Genomic DNA, 18,095 nt, shown 5'->3' with positions numbered 1-18,095 from the left:
ATGAGAGGGGTATCCCCAATATGCTGATAGGCTTTATATAACTTTAATGGAAGGTTTGGTACTGATGCATACTCAATATTCACCCAAGCTGGTGATACATCTGTTGAGCAGAAAACATTGTGGAACATATCTGAGCAGACCAGTAAAACCATTTTATGTTTGGGAACTAGAGTCCTCCCTTTTTCTAGGGCTGAAATAATAGCCAAAGCTTAGCCATTAGCATCCTGGAGCCAAAATTGACCATGAGCAGTTGAGATATCAGCAAGTGGTAGAAGCCTGATCAGCAAGCTGTGTCTATAAACTGTATGGCTGCACTGTGTAGACTAACCGTAAACTGCACATCAAAGTTGTGATGTGCAGGGGTGCACATAAGTGGTCCGCAGGTGCGCATTCGCTGTCAAAATACAAGACGCGCACCCGATAAGAAGTTGCAACGCGCGTTTGCGTACATATAAAAGGCACTGTTTTTGTCCGCTAGAGTGGGATTTTCACGGCATATTCTGCACCACATCTCTGTGCGTTCATCATTTGTTTGAAGCCAGCTCACCTCCTGCAACCACTTTTCCGAGAATACGCGCTTCTTTTGCGGTTCGGACTCATTCTGACATTTCTTTGGAGGTGGAGGGACGCCAAAGTAATCTCTTAAATGAGCTTACTTCGGCGTCATCTTTAAGAGTTCTAAACAAATGTCTGTCGTCCTCCAGAAAATCTTATGTACGCAAACGCGTGTTGCAACTTCTTATCTGGTGCGCGTCTTTTATTTTGACAGCGAATGCGCACCTGCGGACCACTTATGTGCACCCCTGGTTATAACTTCATGAAGGGGTCCAGTTGAGTTACTAGAAGTAGCTGATACAGCTGGTGACCACATCGCTAATAATCCAAACATTTTAAATGAGTGAGTTGGTACAAACATCTGCCCAATCTCTAAAGACCCAAACCATTAAACATGTTTATTTCTGCAGTTACATTGGCTTTTTTAACATGTGTGTCTGTGGGGAATGACCCACATTTTTGAGCCAGCCTCTAGTGGTCATTAGAGGAACTGCAGCTTTTGGGACCTAATTTGAAACATTAAGGTTTTCTTTCAGTCCAGGTTGTTCATAGGGGTCACTGAAGCCTATGGCAGCTCTCATAGAGTGAAAGGTGGGGTGTACACCCTGGACACGTGGTTTGGCCGTCACAGGGCTAACACAGAGAGACAGCTACATGCTTACATCCACACATGTGGCTGATTTACAATCACAAATTAACCTAACAAGCTTGTCTTTGGACTGTGGAAGCCTGAGAACCAACACAGACTTCAGGAAAGTGTGTAAACTCCACACTGACAGGCTGTGTCTCTGTATAGTATTGTGCACTTTTACAAAAAGACATTACAAGTTCTAGACTCATCTGATTTGAAACTGAGAGGGAGAATTTGTCCCCAAGTTAAGAAAATAAAATGGTTAAAAGTGTGATCCCATTTGTCTCAAGTCAGCTAAAGAACTTTTAACAAAATTGAGGACCTCTGTGTAGAATAATAGATGTTCAAAGACGTAAAATGTAAAGCAGATACAGGCAATGTCTAAATTTTTTTTATCTTTTATGCACAGTATCAGGGACTTTGGGTGAGCACATCAGGTGCAGGACTCATACATCTTTCCCCTGGAATTTGCCTCAGGACCGTCATGGGAACCTGGAGGATGTTTGAGAAACCCTCTCCTCAGCCTGCTGTGGGAGAAGTGGCACTAAACAGTTTTATTGATTGATGAATCGCCATATTAGGTTTCTGTATGGCAGGACATGTAAAGCTGGTCCTCCTTGGGTTATTAGTCATGTCAGTGGATCATAACTCCATAAACCTTGATAAATCTTATCAGTGGAGAACACTGGTGCTGGTGAACCTCTGAATTTGAATAGAGCGAGCGGCGGGTCGCTTTGATTTGTCATCTAGAGGAAGTAGGTTTAATCTCATGTTTAGACAACGACCAGCACACCACACCTCCTGGCTGATAGCGCTGTCAGCTGTGTGTGTTGCGAGTGATAATCGGAAAATTTTCCAGAACTCCGTCTGTGATATGCAAAACCTCATGAAACTTCCTGCAGCCAGAAAGTGATCCACAGAGGCGTGTGAGGTGATCGTTCCCCTTAATGCTTGCTGAAATGAAAAAGACAAAGATGGCATGTGTGTGTGTGTGTGTGTAGTTTGATGTATCATACTCCAGGAGTTGATGTAATAGAATTGTTGCTATGGTGCCATCGCCAAAGACCAAAACAACCAGAGCACTACCAAAGCCTTCATGCATGCGTGTCCCTTAGACACAGAAAACGTGAGGAGTCTTTTGTATGTGTGTGTGTGTGTGTGTGTGTGTGTGTGTGAGTCCAGTCTGGTTGTAAATATTTTGCGGTATTCCATGGTATCGCTGTTGTTTGTTTATCTGGGCTACCACGGCAACCGTATGGCCGTTCCCATTGGAGGAGGGAAGGGTTGAGTGATGTTGATCGAGGGAGAAAGAGGAGACATGATATTTTAATAATGTGTCTGACTCTCACAGCTAGAAGCTAATTGAAAGTTAACAAAAAGAAGATTGCCTGCAGGCTTGTAACTGAACTGTCGTGATTTATCCGCTGTTTGCTAATGCTCATTATGCAATGAGTTTATACACACAGATTGCAGATTGCTTTCTTTTGTCATTTGCAGGCTTGGGTTTGGGATTAAAGTTAAGTATGTTTCCCCTCAGTTGACTGCACAAGGGGGATGGGTGGGGTACAGAAATGAGAAAGAGACTTATTTTGCCCTGTTTTATTCAGATTGACCGTGCTTGGGATGCTTTTGCTAAACTTGCAGTAATAGAATAACTAATGTTACTGATTTCTCTGCTATTCTCGCAGTGCTGTGCAAAGTGGGGTGGATGATTGGTGGGAGTATCAGGGACAGGTTTATCAGCCAGGAGACCATGGTTCATTTCCTGTTTCCAATGTGGTGCTCTTTTTTTCTTTAACTTGTAGATTCATTTTCTTTTCATCTTATTTTTACTTGGTTCTCATCCCGTGATGGGGCCTGGAGACTGTGGTACTCCACCCTTTTGGACCTTGGTGTTTTGCAGCTTGTCCTCCTTTTTACTTTTGCTTTCACTCGTTAATTTAGTTAAGGCACAGTTTGTGTAACTTAAATTTTATTTTAATGTCGATCTTGACCCATTTACAAGTGCAGCTCAAACTCTCATTTTTCCATTTTTAAAATCCAAGAAAACAAAAGCAACTGCATGAGAGGGAATCAAAAAAAGAAAAAAAACTCTTGCTTTTAAAAAAAGATTTATCAGCTGACTGATGTTATCGCCTGATATTAGCTGTTTGTTGATCTGTCAGTTTCTGTATTTACACCCTTCAGCCATGCTTTGAGTGTTGACATTGCAACGTTGTATGAAAGTAAAAAAATATCACCCGATATATCAGAATCACTGAATATTAGCATCAGTATTAGTCTTAAGTATCCTACATTAGGTGGGCTTGAATAAATCATTCCTTTTACTAAAGGGATGTTCATGTATTTTATGTAAAACCAGCATCTTAGATACATTTTTTAAAGCCCTGGCAGTGGACTGGCTTGGTTCTGCATTGTGTGTAAGAGGAGGTAAGAATTAACTTCATATACCAGAGAAGCTGATAAACCATTAACTGCAAGAAAATTAGTTTGTTTTATTGTTAATATTCAATTTAATAAAAGAAAAGTTGCTTCTTACTCACCATTTACAACAGGGGTTTGTTTCTTTATAATGTTGAGAAACTGAGAGGTATTATTAAAATTGCCTTTTTTTTCTTAAGACATTTCAGGGATTAAATGTGTAGTTAAACTTCTTTACACTGAAAGTAACAATTTGGAAGTCTTTTTCATAGGTAATTACGCAATAGCGTTACTGGTCCACCTCTAGAGACCCTGCTTGACTGTGTCTGGTGTTTTTATTATTGTCTTACTGTGCATTTCTTAAAAATTGAAGACAAAGTGAAACAAGCAAAACAACCGTGGAAACTAAAGGAACATAAAATAAAATAAAATAAAGATAAATAAGAAGTCTTAAAAGATATAAAACTCTAACAACTCTGTTGTGAGAAGCGCACACTGTGAAACATGGTAGTCAAGAGCGAAGAGAGAAAGGCTTCCAACTAGCATGACTGTAAATGACAGCAGCACACAGCAGAGATTCGCACACTGAACATGAAATAAATTCAGGAAATGTGCAGAATATATGTACAAAAAAACCACTAAATCTTGATGATATGATTCAGGGGTCGGGATCCTGTTCCATCGTCATGCTTAGTGCTGGTTTCTAGGAAAACTACACAAATAACAACAAAAAAACTGACCGTCATTTATTTATTTAATCATTCATTCCTTGTATACTTAAAACAGGAATTGGCCCAGCCCCACTCAGGGTCAGGCTTCTCCATGGTGGCCAAAGCAATGCGTTCATAAGTGTAGCAAAACCAGCAGATTAATAGTGTGTGTGTTTTCTTTTTCTGTTAATCTTGCAGTTTATAAAGGCAAACACACACACACCACAAGGTTTCTCCTAGCAACAGGGGATTATAGTCTCACACTGGGTCTGACACCATCGACCTATGGCACACACACACACACACACACACACACACACACACTTTGTCCTTGCTTTGTTATTAAAGCTCTTCTGGTTGAAGATCAGCTGTTTTTTTACATCTGAGAAATCATTGTGGAGTTTCAGTATACACACACACACACACACACACACACACACACACACACACACACACACAGCAGCCTCATTCAGCATCCACACTTAACCTTCATCTCTTGTCTGCTCAGCCTGCATCGTTATCACTCTGTGTGTGCTCATCAGACTCATTTGCTGTGCCAATGTGAAAACCTATTTTTACCTTTTACATATCATGTGGAGCTACACTGATGTCAAATGAGAGGAAATTATCAGAAATTGCTTCTCCACAGTGAGAAGGTGAGCTGCTGCTGTTTTATTATCCAAGACTGACTAATTTCGGAGGCTAGAATTGTGGGTTGATTAAAACAAGCAAACTGAAAGCATCATTTTTGATTTGGGGAAATTGAAAATGCTACTTAGGCTGCAGGCTTTTGCCAATTTTACTATTACAGTTATTTAAGGTGCAGTACTGTGCAAATGTCTTGAGATACTGTAAATCATTTTTTTAGGGCTTTCACTTCTACTTTTGTCTTACTTACCTTTAGTTGATGCAAAGCAACAAGTTTATCAAAACATTTTCAGCATTTGGCTTTATTAAATATCAGTACTCTGGTGTAGGCTTCAGAAGTAGAAGATAGCTAAAAGAAACCTTAATATTGGTGTTAAATGTGCAGCATATTCCAAGAAAAACATGATAAATACTGGCAGTGTTGCCGCAGGATCATTCAAGTTCACACACGTTTTCAGTGAGTGATAGAAAGTGTAACTGGATTGTCCCTCTGTGACATGATAAGCTCCTTTAGTTGGAAAGCTGTTGAGAAAAATGTCAACAGGAGACTTATCTTTTGATTTTCAGAGTTCAGCTGGAGTTCAGTTAAAAACCTTTATCAGTGCAGGGTTAAAAGACTAAGCAACGAGCTCTGCATCAGCTGCTTCACTCTGACTGCTTAAACTCTAAAGCTGTAACTACAAGGAGGGAAATATTTCCCCCCCAAACCCACTAAAGTTTATTTTGAATTCTCTTCAAGTTACAAAAGTTTGCAAAGATATGAAAAGTGTCAGTTCAACTTAATAAAAGAATCAATTTGATGTTATTGGTCTAGAATGTCACTCGCTCAATATTTTTATTCACCATTTATATATTTCTCATAAATTTAAATAAACACATGGGAAAATTAAACTGATTAAAGTGGACATGGCTAGTAAAACGAGCTGTAACCAGTTAATACTTTCATCATCAGTTACTCTGAGGGAATAATGCCCACCACAGTATCCCTGGATACAATTAATGCAATCATGAACTTTATTTTTTCAAGGTTACCCAAACATATTCATTTCAGAATTCATCCTGCTCCTTCTGTCAGCAGTCACATCATTAATAAACCCTTAGTTGGTTTATCCTAAGATTTTTTCTCTGTACTTTGCAGCCTCTTTTAAGTGTTTTCTGGCAAAGTCTAATCTGACCTTGTCGTTTTGGGTGTAGCCAGTTTGCACCTTCTTGTAAAACCTCTCTATTTCCATTCATGAAGGCATGTCTTGATTGTAGACTTGGAGAATGATACCTCCACTGAGGTAGGTGCACCATATTCTTGAATTGTTCAGATGCTGGGAAGCGGGTTTTCCTTAACCATGGAAAGAATTCTGCGATCATCCACATTTTCCAGGCATTTGCTGTTGCTTAGCTGACCATTCCTTCTTTAGATCTCATATTTCCAGTTCCTGTGAAATGCTTCCAAGTGCAAGTTTAGATCTCTTGTCTGCTTAATTTGTCTTGGAATAACAAGGAAACAGTCCTCAACTGGTCATGATACTGGTTGTCAATCAGTTGTTCAGTTACCTTTGAGCTTCTGAAAATAGAGGAGTACTCTGACTAAAAAAGGCTGTAATTTGTAATCAGTCAATGTAATACTTTTTTAAGCCTTTGAGTTAAAACTGAAAATCTGCACTTCAGTCACATCTTGATCGTTTAATTTAAAACCCACTGATGATGGCAGTGATGCAAAAATTACCAAAGTTGCCTACCTGTTATACTAACTACCACTTGAGTGTCATAATTTCAGCTGTAGCACCTTTCTCAAGAGCCAATCAACAGCATGGTTAGTGTTTCTCGAATAAAATGTTTGCTTTTTATTTTGGAGGTGAATTTCTAACTTGCAAGTCAGATGGTTTCCTTTTAAATCTCTTCCCACAGTAAAGCTTTTTTTCTGATGCGTCAGTTTCAGCGGTTCGTTGCCGCTGGAAGATGTTTGACCTCGTGAAGCTGCCCTCAGTCATGTGACCCCACCCGGCCCCCAGCTGTGTATTTCTGTGTGAGATGGTTTGTCCCGTTTTTAGCCCCAGACCACAGGATCGCACCACTGCTGTTTGCCGGCGAGGGGGGATTTTCCACGGAGGCAGAAAGCTGGCTGCTGGAGTGAAACCGCAAACCTCCTGGGGGGAGATGGACATAGAGAGGGTGAGAGAGAGGACAACAAAGGAAGAGACCCAGGAGCAAAAATAGAGAGCGAGAAGGACGGAGGGAATAAAGGGAGTATTATTTACGCGTCCTCTCAGCAGATACTAAACTTATACTTGACCGGGAGACTGGAATTCCTCTGAGGCGCACGGGGGAAAAATGCAGCGTCAGGACATTTGCTTGTGTGTCTGTGTGTACAGTATAATGAAGGAGGAGAAACCTAGAATTTAAGACCCTAGGAGAGAGAGCTATATTGTTACTCAGTTTGTGCATTCTTGGCATCTCCACTCTGACCTTTCCGAGTGCTTCAAGGGAAGCCTGAAAAGGAGTCAAGGTCAGGCTTTGACACAGCGGTCAGTGTACAGATCAGTGCTGCTTTTACAAATAGATACTCAGAAATTTTCAATTTGCTGTGAAAACCACTTAGAATGTTTGAGAATTGCGAAACTGTAACTGAATGTCTACATTTTCTGATTCCCTACAGACACAGAAACTAAAGCCATTTTCAGACATGCACAGCAGCATTGAACTTTTCTGAACCTCTTTGAAGAAGGTACTTGTGTCATATTTGTGGATATATACAGCAGATAGATAGCGAATAATCTGTTGTTTTTGCCTGCTAATTCCTGAGTGCAAAGACTTTATGATGTCCAACTGCACACATAAGAGAATGGTGCTGGTCGTTGTCCGGTGAATTCACAGCCAGTGAGTGGGCCTAATGCATCCTGCCTAAATTCACTTTTAAATATGATATTTAATAAATGAAAGAATTAGTCACATGGATTAAATTTTTAAATATTTTAATTAAATGGTAAGCTTGTGAAAACTAACAATGACGTACGTAAGAGTTCTTTTTCAATTTTTTCTTTTTATTATTTGCCAGCTTCCCTCATTTCGCTCCACTTGATTTGCGACTTTGATTAGAAATAAATCCGGTTTCATTGTTCGTGCACCACATGTTAGCTAGCAAGAGACCTTGAAACGGCTTAATAGCACTGTGGCCAGACTGGACAATTTTCTCCAGTTTCATTCAGAAGCATTGACTGAGATAAACATGAAAAGTCTACATGTTTGTATTGCACTGTAGTGTACATATATAATCACCCCAGATTAATCGTGATCAGCTCATTAGTCCAAATGCACTTTGTGGTTCTTCAGAAGGCTGTAAGCTGCAGCGAGTATGGGTATGTCACTTGTTTGTAGCCTGTGTAGCTTTCAGGGACTTTAGGAATTATGTGCATTGGTTGCATTATTATATAATCATTTGGTGTTATGCAAGCCTCTGATTAAAGCCTGGCAAGCCACAAAAGTCATGCTACCGTTGATGATTGAAGGAAAGATTACCACTTACTGATTTCCTTGCTGTTTTTTCTTTTTAGATTCATTCGTTTATTTGTAAGGTGGTGGTTTTGAAATGTATTTATGAACTGTAAAAAAAATCCAGCACCAGCCATCACTTAGCTCTGTCTGCTCTTCAGTCTGGCTGTAGAGCCACAAGATCAGCTTATTAGGCTGGGAAAAACAAAAGTGATGCTAATCAGTGCGGGCCACTCCACTTATTGATCTGTTAATGATTGTTTTCTGTAAATGATGCAGTGTTGTTACTTACTGGCATGTGTGCTGCATACACATCCTGTTTCTCAGACAATGAGAAGTTTAATACTGAACACTTAACACTGAAATCCTGCTGTAATCTGAAGGTCACTTATTGTTTTCCTTTGTCGAAATTTATATACTGATTTATTTGAGACATTTGCAGCTCAGAAGGTAGAGCAGAGGGCTAAACTACAAAAAACTCAGCCGATCTTTCTGTCTCAGCTGAAACCCAATCTGAGATAATGGCAGAAGTTATCAACTTCCTCTGTTAAACCCATCTTTCCGCTTCAGGTTCTCACATAAAAATGGCATTTCATATGACTGTTTCTGCACAAAGTGATCCCTATGAGTACCACCTACAAAGTCAAAGATGTTGTCGAATGTTGATGATAAAATGGTGATAAAGACAATAGAACATAAAAAAAATAGCTGGACTTGTTGTGGCTTTCTCCTGAATTTTATTCCAGGAAAAAAAAACCTGCATCAGTGTTGATAAAGGAGAGGAAAAAGCTGAACCAGGAAGTGAACATTTTGTACATCTGTGTCTTAAACCCGATTACAGATATCAAGAGATGCATGACGAACGTGGCACGCATTAGCATTCGTAACTTCTGGCCCACGCTGGCATGTGAATTTAAAGAGGAAACCATAAATGGCAGAGAATATTTACATTTTAAGGCTACTTATTTTTATCCATATGCTTCCTTCATAATTTACTGCTTATCTGAACTTTATGCACGAGTAAACTAAGGTGGCACCTGAAAGCGTTCAGTTTCTGTCACTGCAGCGACTTCTCTCGCACACCAGCAGAGATCATCTCCTACAATGAACCTGCTGAGATATGCTGAGTCACTCGCACAGGAGCCGCTAATCTGTTACTTTGTTGAGTGAAGCTTGGATACTGTTGCATAATTGTGTAGTTAATTAATTGAATTACAGTTTTGTTGTCTTTTGCGGCTCTGTTACAGCTGTTGCTTCAGTTTGTGGCTGAGTACTGGATTTTTAGCTGTTCACACTGATGCAGGCATTTATCGTTTATGAATTTCCTTAAAAAGAATTCTTAAGAAACTTGAATTAAATGCACCAGCGTTTACAGCCACTGTAGCCCACAGCATCGTACAAACAGGATCACTCCCAGCTGTCCGTCTGGGAACATCATCCTATTTTAACATAACAAATCCAACAAGCTCAACTGCTGTAGACTAAAGAGCTCAGCAGTTTGACTCTTCTCAGGTTAGACGTGCACACACGCACGCACACACACACACACACACACACACGCACACACACCCCGATCGACAGCTGTGCTCCTGTGAGAGCAAATGAAGTAAGAGGTTTAAACTCTACTGAGACAATTACGCTTGATTTTTGCGTTTGTAGGCATGTGTGTGAGTGCCCCCTGCTGGATAGTAGTGCACACTAGTGGACTTTAATAGTGAGATGAAATGATTGAACTACTGATGTTTGGTGGATTATGAATAAGACAGATGTTACAAGCATGCAGGAAGTGTGTGTTTGTGCGTGTGTAAACAGCTGTGAGTGTGTCACATTAATGACAATTCTCATGTGTTTGTGACAAATGGCTTCAGAGAAAATAGCACCACATGTCGTGACCTCCGTTAAATGGCACTTTGGTGTTTAGATGGATAACTCTGGTGCCCGAACACAAACACACACACACAAACACACACGCATTCTGTATTTAGAGATGAATGAATAATTAAAAACAGACCAAACCAGTGACAATTGGGGTTACATGTAATGTAAAAAGAGTACAGGGATCTTATTTTATTTTTCTTTCCAGTTTTCTGGGACTGCAGAAATGAATCAATTTAAATTTTTTTTAAATAGAATAGAATAGCTTTTTATTGTCACTGTTACAAAAACAGTGAAAGGCAGTTTGGCATCTCTCCATGTGTGTGGAGTACACAATAGCGTAAGTATTTACACAATGACAAATTTACATTTACACAAGAAAGATATGTACAAGTTATACATACACGCACATACATACATATATGTATATATACATATCTGCATCCGTACATGCATACACACACATATTTCCACATACACGCTTACATCTATATACATACACATACATGCCATCTAACTAGCAGGTGCATTGAGAGGTGCAGTGTGATCAGTGATATTGCACATTGAGTGGGGGGGGGGGGTGCTGTTGGAACTATACTAAATAATGTTATAATAAATACAGTTTAAAGAGGTAAGGGTGTTGGTTGCATTGAAGTATAAACAGAAATCCGATTTATATATAAGGTGTAATGTCCATGAGTGTTGGCAGTGCAGTTATCCTCCAATCAGGGTGGAGGTAGGGCATGTTTGACAGCCTGTGGGTAAAAACTTCTGTTGAGTCTGTTTGTCTTCGACCTGATGGACCTGTAGCGTTTACCAGAGGGAAGGGGGGAAAAAAGTGAGTGTCCAGGGTGCGAGGGGTCTTTGATGATGATGCTGGCTTTCTGCTGAAGTCTGCCAGTATAGATGTCTCTGAGGGGAGTTAGTTAAGTGCCGATTGCCCGCTCTGCTGCCCTCACCACCCGCTGCAGTTTCCTCTTGTCCTCCGCAGTGCAGCAGTTGAACCAGAGTGTGCAGCAGTAAGTCAGAAGGCTCTCAGTGGTGGAGCGGTAGAAGTTTACTAGCAGTCTTTGGGGTAATTGGGCCTGACGTAGTTTCCTGAGGAAGTACAGCCTTTGTTGTGCTTTCCCTACCTGGTGGGAGATGTTTGTGGACCAGGTAAGGTCGGCCGAGATGTGGACTACTTAAAGCTTTCTACCCTTTCTACCTCCTCCCCATCAATGTAGAGGGTAGAGTGCTCAGATCGCTTTGTTCTTCTGAAGTCGATTACCATCTCCTTGGTCTTGGCTGTGTTCAGATGCAGGTTGTTGTTGTCACACCATTGCTTCAGATGCTGAACCTCCTCTCTGTAGGCTGAATCATCGTTGTTGTCGATCAGTCCTATGACAGTGGTGTCATCAGCAAATTTTATAATGGTGTTACTGGTGTGGATTGGTGAACAGTCATGGGTGAAAAGTGAGTATAAGAGGGGACTGAGGACACACCCCTGTGGGACACCCACATTCAGAATGCTGGGTTTTGTGTAGTGGATAGTGTATTATTTCTTTGTTAGTTTTGCTGGTTGGATAAAGGAATACAGAGCAGAATAGAGTCATGGCTCTGTCCTCATTATTTTCAATAATGATGATATAACAATAATAACAAAGTGTTAGCTGTTTATAGCTTGGCTACTTTCATGTGCAGTACCACAAATGGCCACTAGGTGGTTGTCTCTAAATAAAAGAACTTAGGCTTCAATCAAAAAGTGTTTTAAAATCCTTTCTTTTTTTCCTATCCACGTCATTATGATCTTCAACATTATCATGTTGGTAAAAAATTTAAATTACAGTACAAACAAAAAATAATAATAATAATAAAGTAGTTTTCAGTTAAACAGACCTTTAGGATATCATCTCAGTCTCAAAAATCTTCAGTCTCACCAATCTACTCCAGCCATGTTAATTACCATGCTAGTGTTTCAGTGGCCTTCAGCACAGCATGGCTGAAACTAAGCCGTAACCTTCTTGTCCTGTAAGGATTGTAAGATTTGTCAACTTTTTTCCTGAAGTTTTGTGTAACTGCGACTTTTTGAAACTGGAAGTCTTTGGTTTAGTAACATAAAACAATCTTTGAAAAGGAAGGCACTTCTTTTTCAAAGATTGAACTAGTTTCAACAGTCAATTTCCCACCTTTTGATTAAAGTCTGCACTGAGCCTTGTTCCATGATGTAGCTGGGATGAATATTGTACCTACCCTACATTTGAATTCCAGTTCCCTAATTGCCATTTTTGCTTTTGTCGGTTTTGGGTAGTTCAAGTGAAACCTCTCAATGAATGCCAAAAAGGTGTTTACTGTTTTGAAGCTATCCTTACCTTCATGTGTTCCCCTCTTTTTCGCTCTGTCTTACTCTCTCAGCACACCACTGTTCTTCCCTTCATCATCATCGAGATGCGGACCACCCACCATCGGTATCCCAGCAGGTCGTGGGGTCTGGCGGCGGTGTGCTGCTTCGGTGTGGGATATATCCTCTGGTAATGAATGTTTACTTTTCTCAGCACTCAATAAATGCCGCATACACCACACGTCCTAAATAAGTAACAAGTGAAGTGCCTTGACATTTAGCAGAATGGGAGAATTAAAGGTGCAGTATGTAATCGAAAAACAATTTCCGTATGTTTAGCGTTGCAGTGATATCTACTGATTTTACTATGCCACAGAATACAGTAACAGTCAGTGTAGCATCCAGTCTACCCCTAGTTCAACTTAAGCCAAAGGAGTACAGTATAGTAACTGATGTGTAAAATAAAGCCCATTGATATATCTGCCTGCTCAGGACATGTTGGGTGCACCAGGTGACGGGCGTGTGGGTGTACCCGGTGCTGGAGCGCATCGCACCCGTAGCTCGAGTCGCCTTCTTCAGTGCAATGATGGCAGTAATTGGTGTCTTCTATGTCCTCGGAGAAATCCTCAACAGCTACATCTGGGAGAAACCACACACAGGTATACACACACACACACGTTGGGTATTTATATCTTGTGGGGACATCTAATTGACATAATGCTTTCCCTAGCCGCTTACCCTAACCCTAAGCATCAAAAATGAATGCCTAATGCTTACCCTGAATGTAACCCTGACAATAAAACCACATTTTGAGTCTCAAAAATCCCTTCAAACTCGTGGGGACTGGGAGTTTGGTCCCCATAAGGGCTCTTGGTCCCCACAAGTATAGTAAACTTCCAATTTTTGGTCCCCACAAAGATATGAACACATGCACACACCAGCTGTCACACATCGAGGCTAAATTCTCATGTCACAAAATATCTTTTTGAAATAATAAGAAACTATTTTGTTATTTTCAAGTTGAATAAAATGTAATTCAGAACCAGTCGAAGTTGTAAAATAACGGTCACTAGATAGAAGCTTCTCAGAGACCACAGAGTCAAAATCAGGCTCCAAGCAGAGATCTGAAAACACACAAGGACGGACGCTTAAGAGCAGAAAACCTTTTTATTGTTGCAGTAAGACAGAACCTGGGACTCTGGAGCTGCGCGCTGCTCTTTAGCAATAAAACAAGTGCCATTTTCACTTATCATTGCTGTAAGTGATTCTTTCCATTCTCTACAGTGCATCCGTAAGGATTCACAGCACTTCATTTGCTCCACATTTGATCGTGTTACAGCCCTAATCCAAAATGGGTTAAATTCATTTTTTTCCTCAAAGTTCTACACACATAATGACAAAATTTAAAAAGTTCGCTTGAAATTCTTGCAAATTTAGACACAAACAAAACTAGGCGCCGTTTATCACCTGGTGAAGCATGGTAGTGGCTCCATCATGCTGTGGGGAAGTTTGCCATCAGCAAGAACTGGGAGGCTAGCCGTGGTCGAGGGACAGATGAATACAGCAATGCAGAAAGACATACTTGATGGTTACCTGCTCCAGAGCACTTTAGACTTTGGACTGGGGCGAAAATTCATCTTCCAACTAGACAACAACTGTAAGCACACGGCCAAAATAAGGAAGGAGTGGCTTTAGGATCTTCTTTGAGTGCCGCTGCGCACCCAGCCAGAGCCCAGACTTGAACTGAACACGCCCCATCCAACCTGGTGGAGCTTGTGAGGTTCTGCAAGGAAGTATGAGAGAAACTGCCCATAAATATGTGTTCAAGCTTTTAGCATCATACTTAAAAAGAGTATGCTTCAACAAAGTATTAAGCAAATGCTCTGAATACTTATGTGTATGTTATGTTTTTGTTTTTAATACATTTGCAAAAATTTCAAGCTACCTTTTTTCACTTTCACATTATGGGGTGTTGTGTGCAGAAGTTGAATGTAATTCATTTTGTAATAAGGCTGTAACATAATCAAATATGGAACAAGTGAAGTGCTGTGAATACTTTCCAGATGCACTGAAAGTGCAAAAACTATGCAACAAATACACAGAATTTTACAAAAAAGTTCATGTTTTGACAACTAAAATGCAGGTCACAGTCTGTGTCTATGACCTGGTGCATTATCCTCTTAGTTTATCTGAAGCTCAGTTGTGGTGTTTAGTATTTAAAAGGTTAGTTTTGAGTCCCCCTAGCTTTGGACTCCAAATCCAAACAGCGGTGGACAGATTTGCTTGCTTTCACCACCAACACTGCTGGCTTAGCGGCATGCCTGGTCTGTGGGCGGACCTGAGTCAAAATGACATGGAAAGTGTCCTAATAACTGACCCGAGGCAATTCCCTAGAAACCTGTGCAATTTTTTCTGTCAACGTCTGTTTCAATCAGTATATCAAAAGTCTTGTCCGGCCTCGCTGTGCACAGATTAGAAATGCAAAGGTCAAACCAGTTCTTCCAAATAATGCAATCGAACATCTTATCCATATCCTCATTTCCTCCTGATTAGATTATTGCAACTCATTGTAAACATGCCTCAGTGATGCAGCAGTTTCCTGTCTACAGTTAGTAGAAAACACAGCAGAAATATCGCTCACAAGCACTCGACTCCAGCCCTCGCAGAATTACTCTGGCTTCCTATCCGCTACAGAATCCAATTTAAAATTTCACTGATTACTTTAAAATCACTACATGTCGCCCCCGAGTCCCTCAGATCAGACAATCAATTCCTGTTATAGATTCCAGGTCTGGGCTGGAATCTGGCTGCTTTTTGCTGTTTTGGCCCAAACTGAGGAACAATGTTCCTGTTACGATCAGCACAATCAGTTCCCCTTAAAAAGTAAATAAACAAAACAAAATGTGCAGGCTGCCTTTTGTTTAATGTTTTATAATAATTTTGTTCAAGCCTCATGTTTACTTATTTTATGTACTTTTTAATGTTTTAATACTGCTATTTATTGTGGAGCACCTTGTGAGTGCTTTGCTGTAGAAATGAAGCTTATCACTTTTATTTTTGTAGTGTTTTTAAAGCTATTCTGTTTTATTTATTATTAAATTAGGTCACTTAGTTCGATTAATTTGCACAAAAACATGTATCTTTATAGTAACTGTGTGTTCACAGTGTGCCTTTACATGAGCATTTCTTCTTAAATGCAACAAAAACATAATATTATTTAAAATGCACAGTTAAAAGGACCAAATAATCATAAATGTGCTCTGAAGAGTAGCCGCACACCTGCTTATTAACCTGTGTCACCTACACTCTAAGGACCAAAGGTGGCTCTGTGCGGGCTCATGTTTTTGCTCAAAAAATGCTCAGATTGCGCTTTTTTTTGTAATATAAAGGTCACCTGCCATCTTTTCACTAAATCTGGCCCCTTTTGTCTCTGTCTCAAAGAAAAGGTCAAAGGTGAGTGATCTTCAAAATTGTTTCGGAGGACTTCTCCTGGCCTGCGCTCCCAGGACAGCACCAGAACACAAACAAGCGAATTCTCTGGACGTGGAAAAGACGCGTACTTTTTGAACTCTATCCATGACATTGCGCAGTAAAAAGAAGAAGACAGATGCATCATCGATTAAATGTAAATAAGGAAGAAAAAATGAATGAGAGCTCATCTTTTTGTTTTTTTTGTTTCCTCAGAAGCAAAAGCTAAACATCCATCCTGCAGATCGAGGACAAAACATGGACAAAATATGCACATACATGCATCTTCATAAAACATAGGACATAAACTCTGACATACAGTAAACACATGTATGTAACACATGTATGCAGGGAAAGGAAACACACATTAATGGGACTTGTTTTTCTGGAATTAGCACATTCAAGTGAACAAATTTCTTTATTAGCTTCTTCATAATGATTGAAAACCAGTGCTGTGTTGAAGATTATTATTATTATTATTAGTATTATTATTACTATTCATCTTGTGCTCTCACTACATGTGTGGAAGAAACTAGAGGTCGGTAAATTATCAATAAAGTCTGAGTGAAAAATATTTTCTTTCTTCATGTGACTCCTGAGTTGCACTTGATGCTTCAAAAAACCAAAGAAATTTATGAGAACAGGTTCGTCTTGGCTGCGAGTTACAGCGAGTTATAACCGCAGCAGCTCTGTGCAGATCAAAAATGGATAATATAACGAGTGCGGGAGAGAGTATGAGTGTGCAGCGTTTAAAGCGTGGAAGTACTGACCTTACTTTGAGTTGGGGCGATCGTGGCTCAAGAGTTGGGAGTTCGCCTTGTAATCGGAAGGTTGCCGGTTCGAGTCCCGGCTTGGACAGTCTCGGTCGTTGTGTCCTTGGGCAAGACACTTCACCCGTTGCCTACTGGTGGTGGTCAGAGGGCCCGGTGGCGCCAGTGTCCGGCAGCCACCTCTGTCAGTGTGCCCCAGGGTGGCTGTGGCTACAATGTAGCTTGCCATCACCAGTGTGTAAATGGGTAGATGACTGGTTGTGTAAAGTGTAAACACTATTCAAATCCAGGCCATTTATCATTTACCACTCATTCCATAAAAAGTGACAAAAACATTAGCGTCCGCTGTTCACTGTGTGGGAAGAAAACTTCTCTTTACAGCGAAAAAACCCCTAAACACAAAAAACTATTTTACTTTATATGCTGGAATATACAGAAAATAGGTTTCAATGTTAAACAAATATCTTCCAGTCAGAGAATGTTGCATATAATTTAATTTTTGCTTGATGCATAAAATTAAAACTAATCAAACTAGTTTAAAAAAAGAGACTTTTTCATTTGATTACATTTTATATGATGGATTATGCAGAAAAAGTAGAATTGGGCTGAAAGATCTATTGCTTTATTACCTATTCAGGTTGTAAATTATGTTTTTAAAAAGAAACTAAGTAACTAATTACTTTTGAAAATAAGTAATCAGTAAAGTAACGGGATTGCTTTCTTGGAAAAGTAATCAATAATTAGTTACTCATTACTTTTTTCAAGTAACTTGACCAACACTGGTCGCCAGCATATAAAACGTTGAACCCATGGATGATGGTGAGATTCATCGACATCTTCTTCTATAAATTAGGTCGTTTGATAGGAAAGAAGGTTTATTTTGAATTTGATATCTGCAACATATCAGATTCATTGTCATTCAAGATTCAAGCCACACCCCCTTTTTCACTTAATGTGCCTTTTCTGCAAAAATGAATGATAAATTTCTCCTACTGTGTCACTTACCACTTTTTTTTTTTTATTGAGTCACAAGGTTTTGGTCGAACTGACCTTGAATTGGTACAAAGCAGTGTTCATATAATCACTCACACACCAGGTAGAATTCAGTCATCCAATTAGAGAATAATAATCAGATAATGAGACTAATAAAAACATCGGTTTAGTCATAAAACCTTCATAAGGCCTCTAAAACAAAGGATAGAAATATAAATTCA

The 18,095-nt window shown here is 39.9% G+C and overlaps 1 protein-coding gene across 6 annotated transcripts in view; it reads left to right on the top strand.

Moving 5' to 3' along the window:
- pex3 (peroxisomal biogenesis factor 3) overlaps window positions 1-18,095 on the top strand; it is a 54,647-nt gene that overhangs the window by 17,783 nt on the left and 18,769 nt on the right. For 3 of the 6 annotated variants that reach the window (XM_025898830.1, XM_005452399.4, XM_019346022.2), the window contains 2 exons: window positions 12,718-12,833; window positions 13,136-13,302. In XM_025898830.1, the coding sequence (XP_025754615.1) occupies window positions 12,718-12,833; window positions 13,136-13,302 (283 nt within the window). Of the gene's footprint in view, window positions 1-7,615; window positions 7,685-12,717; window positions 12,835-13,135; window positions 13,303-16,084; window positions 16,686-18,095 lie in introns of those variants that run through there. The other 3 variants (XM_005452400.4, XM_005452401.4, XM_025898831.1) reach the window with 3 other exon arrangements.

The sequence above is a fragment of the Oreochromis niloticus genome, linkage group LG15 (genome assembly GCF_001858045.2).
Source record: "Oreochromis niloticus isolate F11D_XX linkage group LG15, O_niloticus_UMD_NMBU, whole genome shotgun sequence".
Classification (NCBI taxonomy): domain Eukaryota; kingdom Metazoa; phylum Chordata; class Actinopteri; order Cichliformes; family Cichlidae; genus Oreochromis; species Oreochromis niloticus.
The sequence above is the reverse complement of the archived record's forward strand: the minus strand, read 5'-3'. Positions and strand labels throughout refer to the sequence as shown.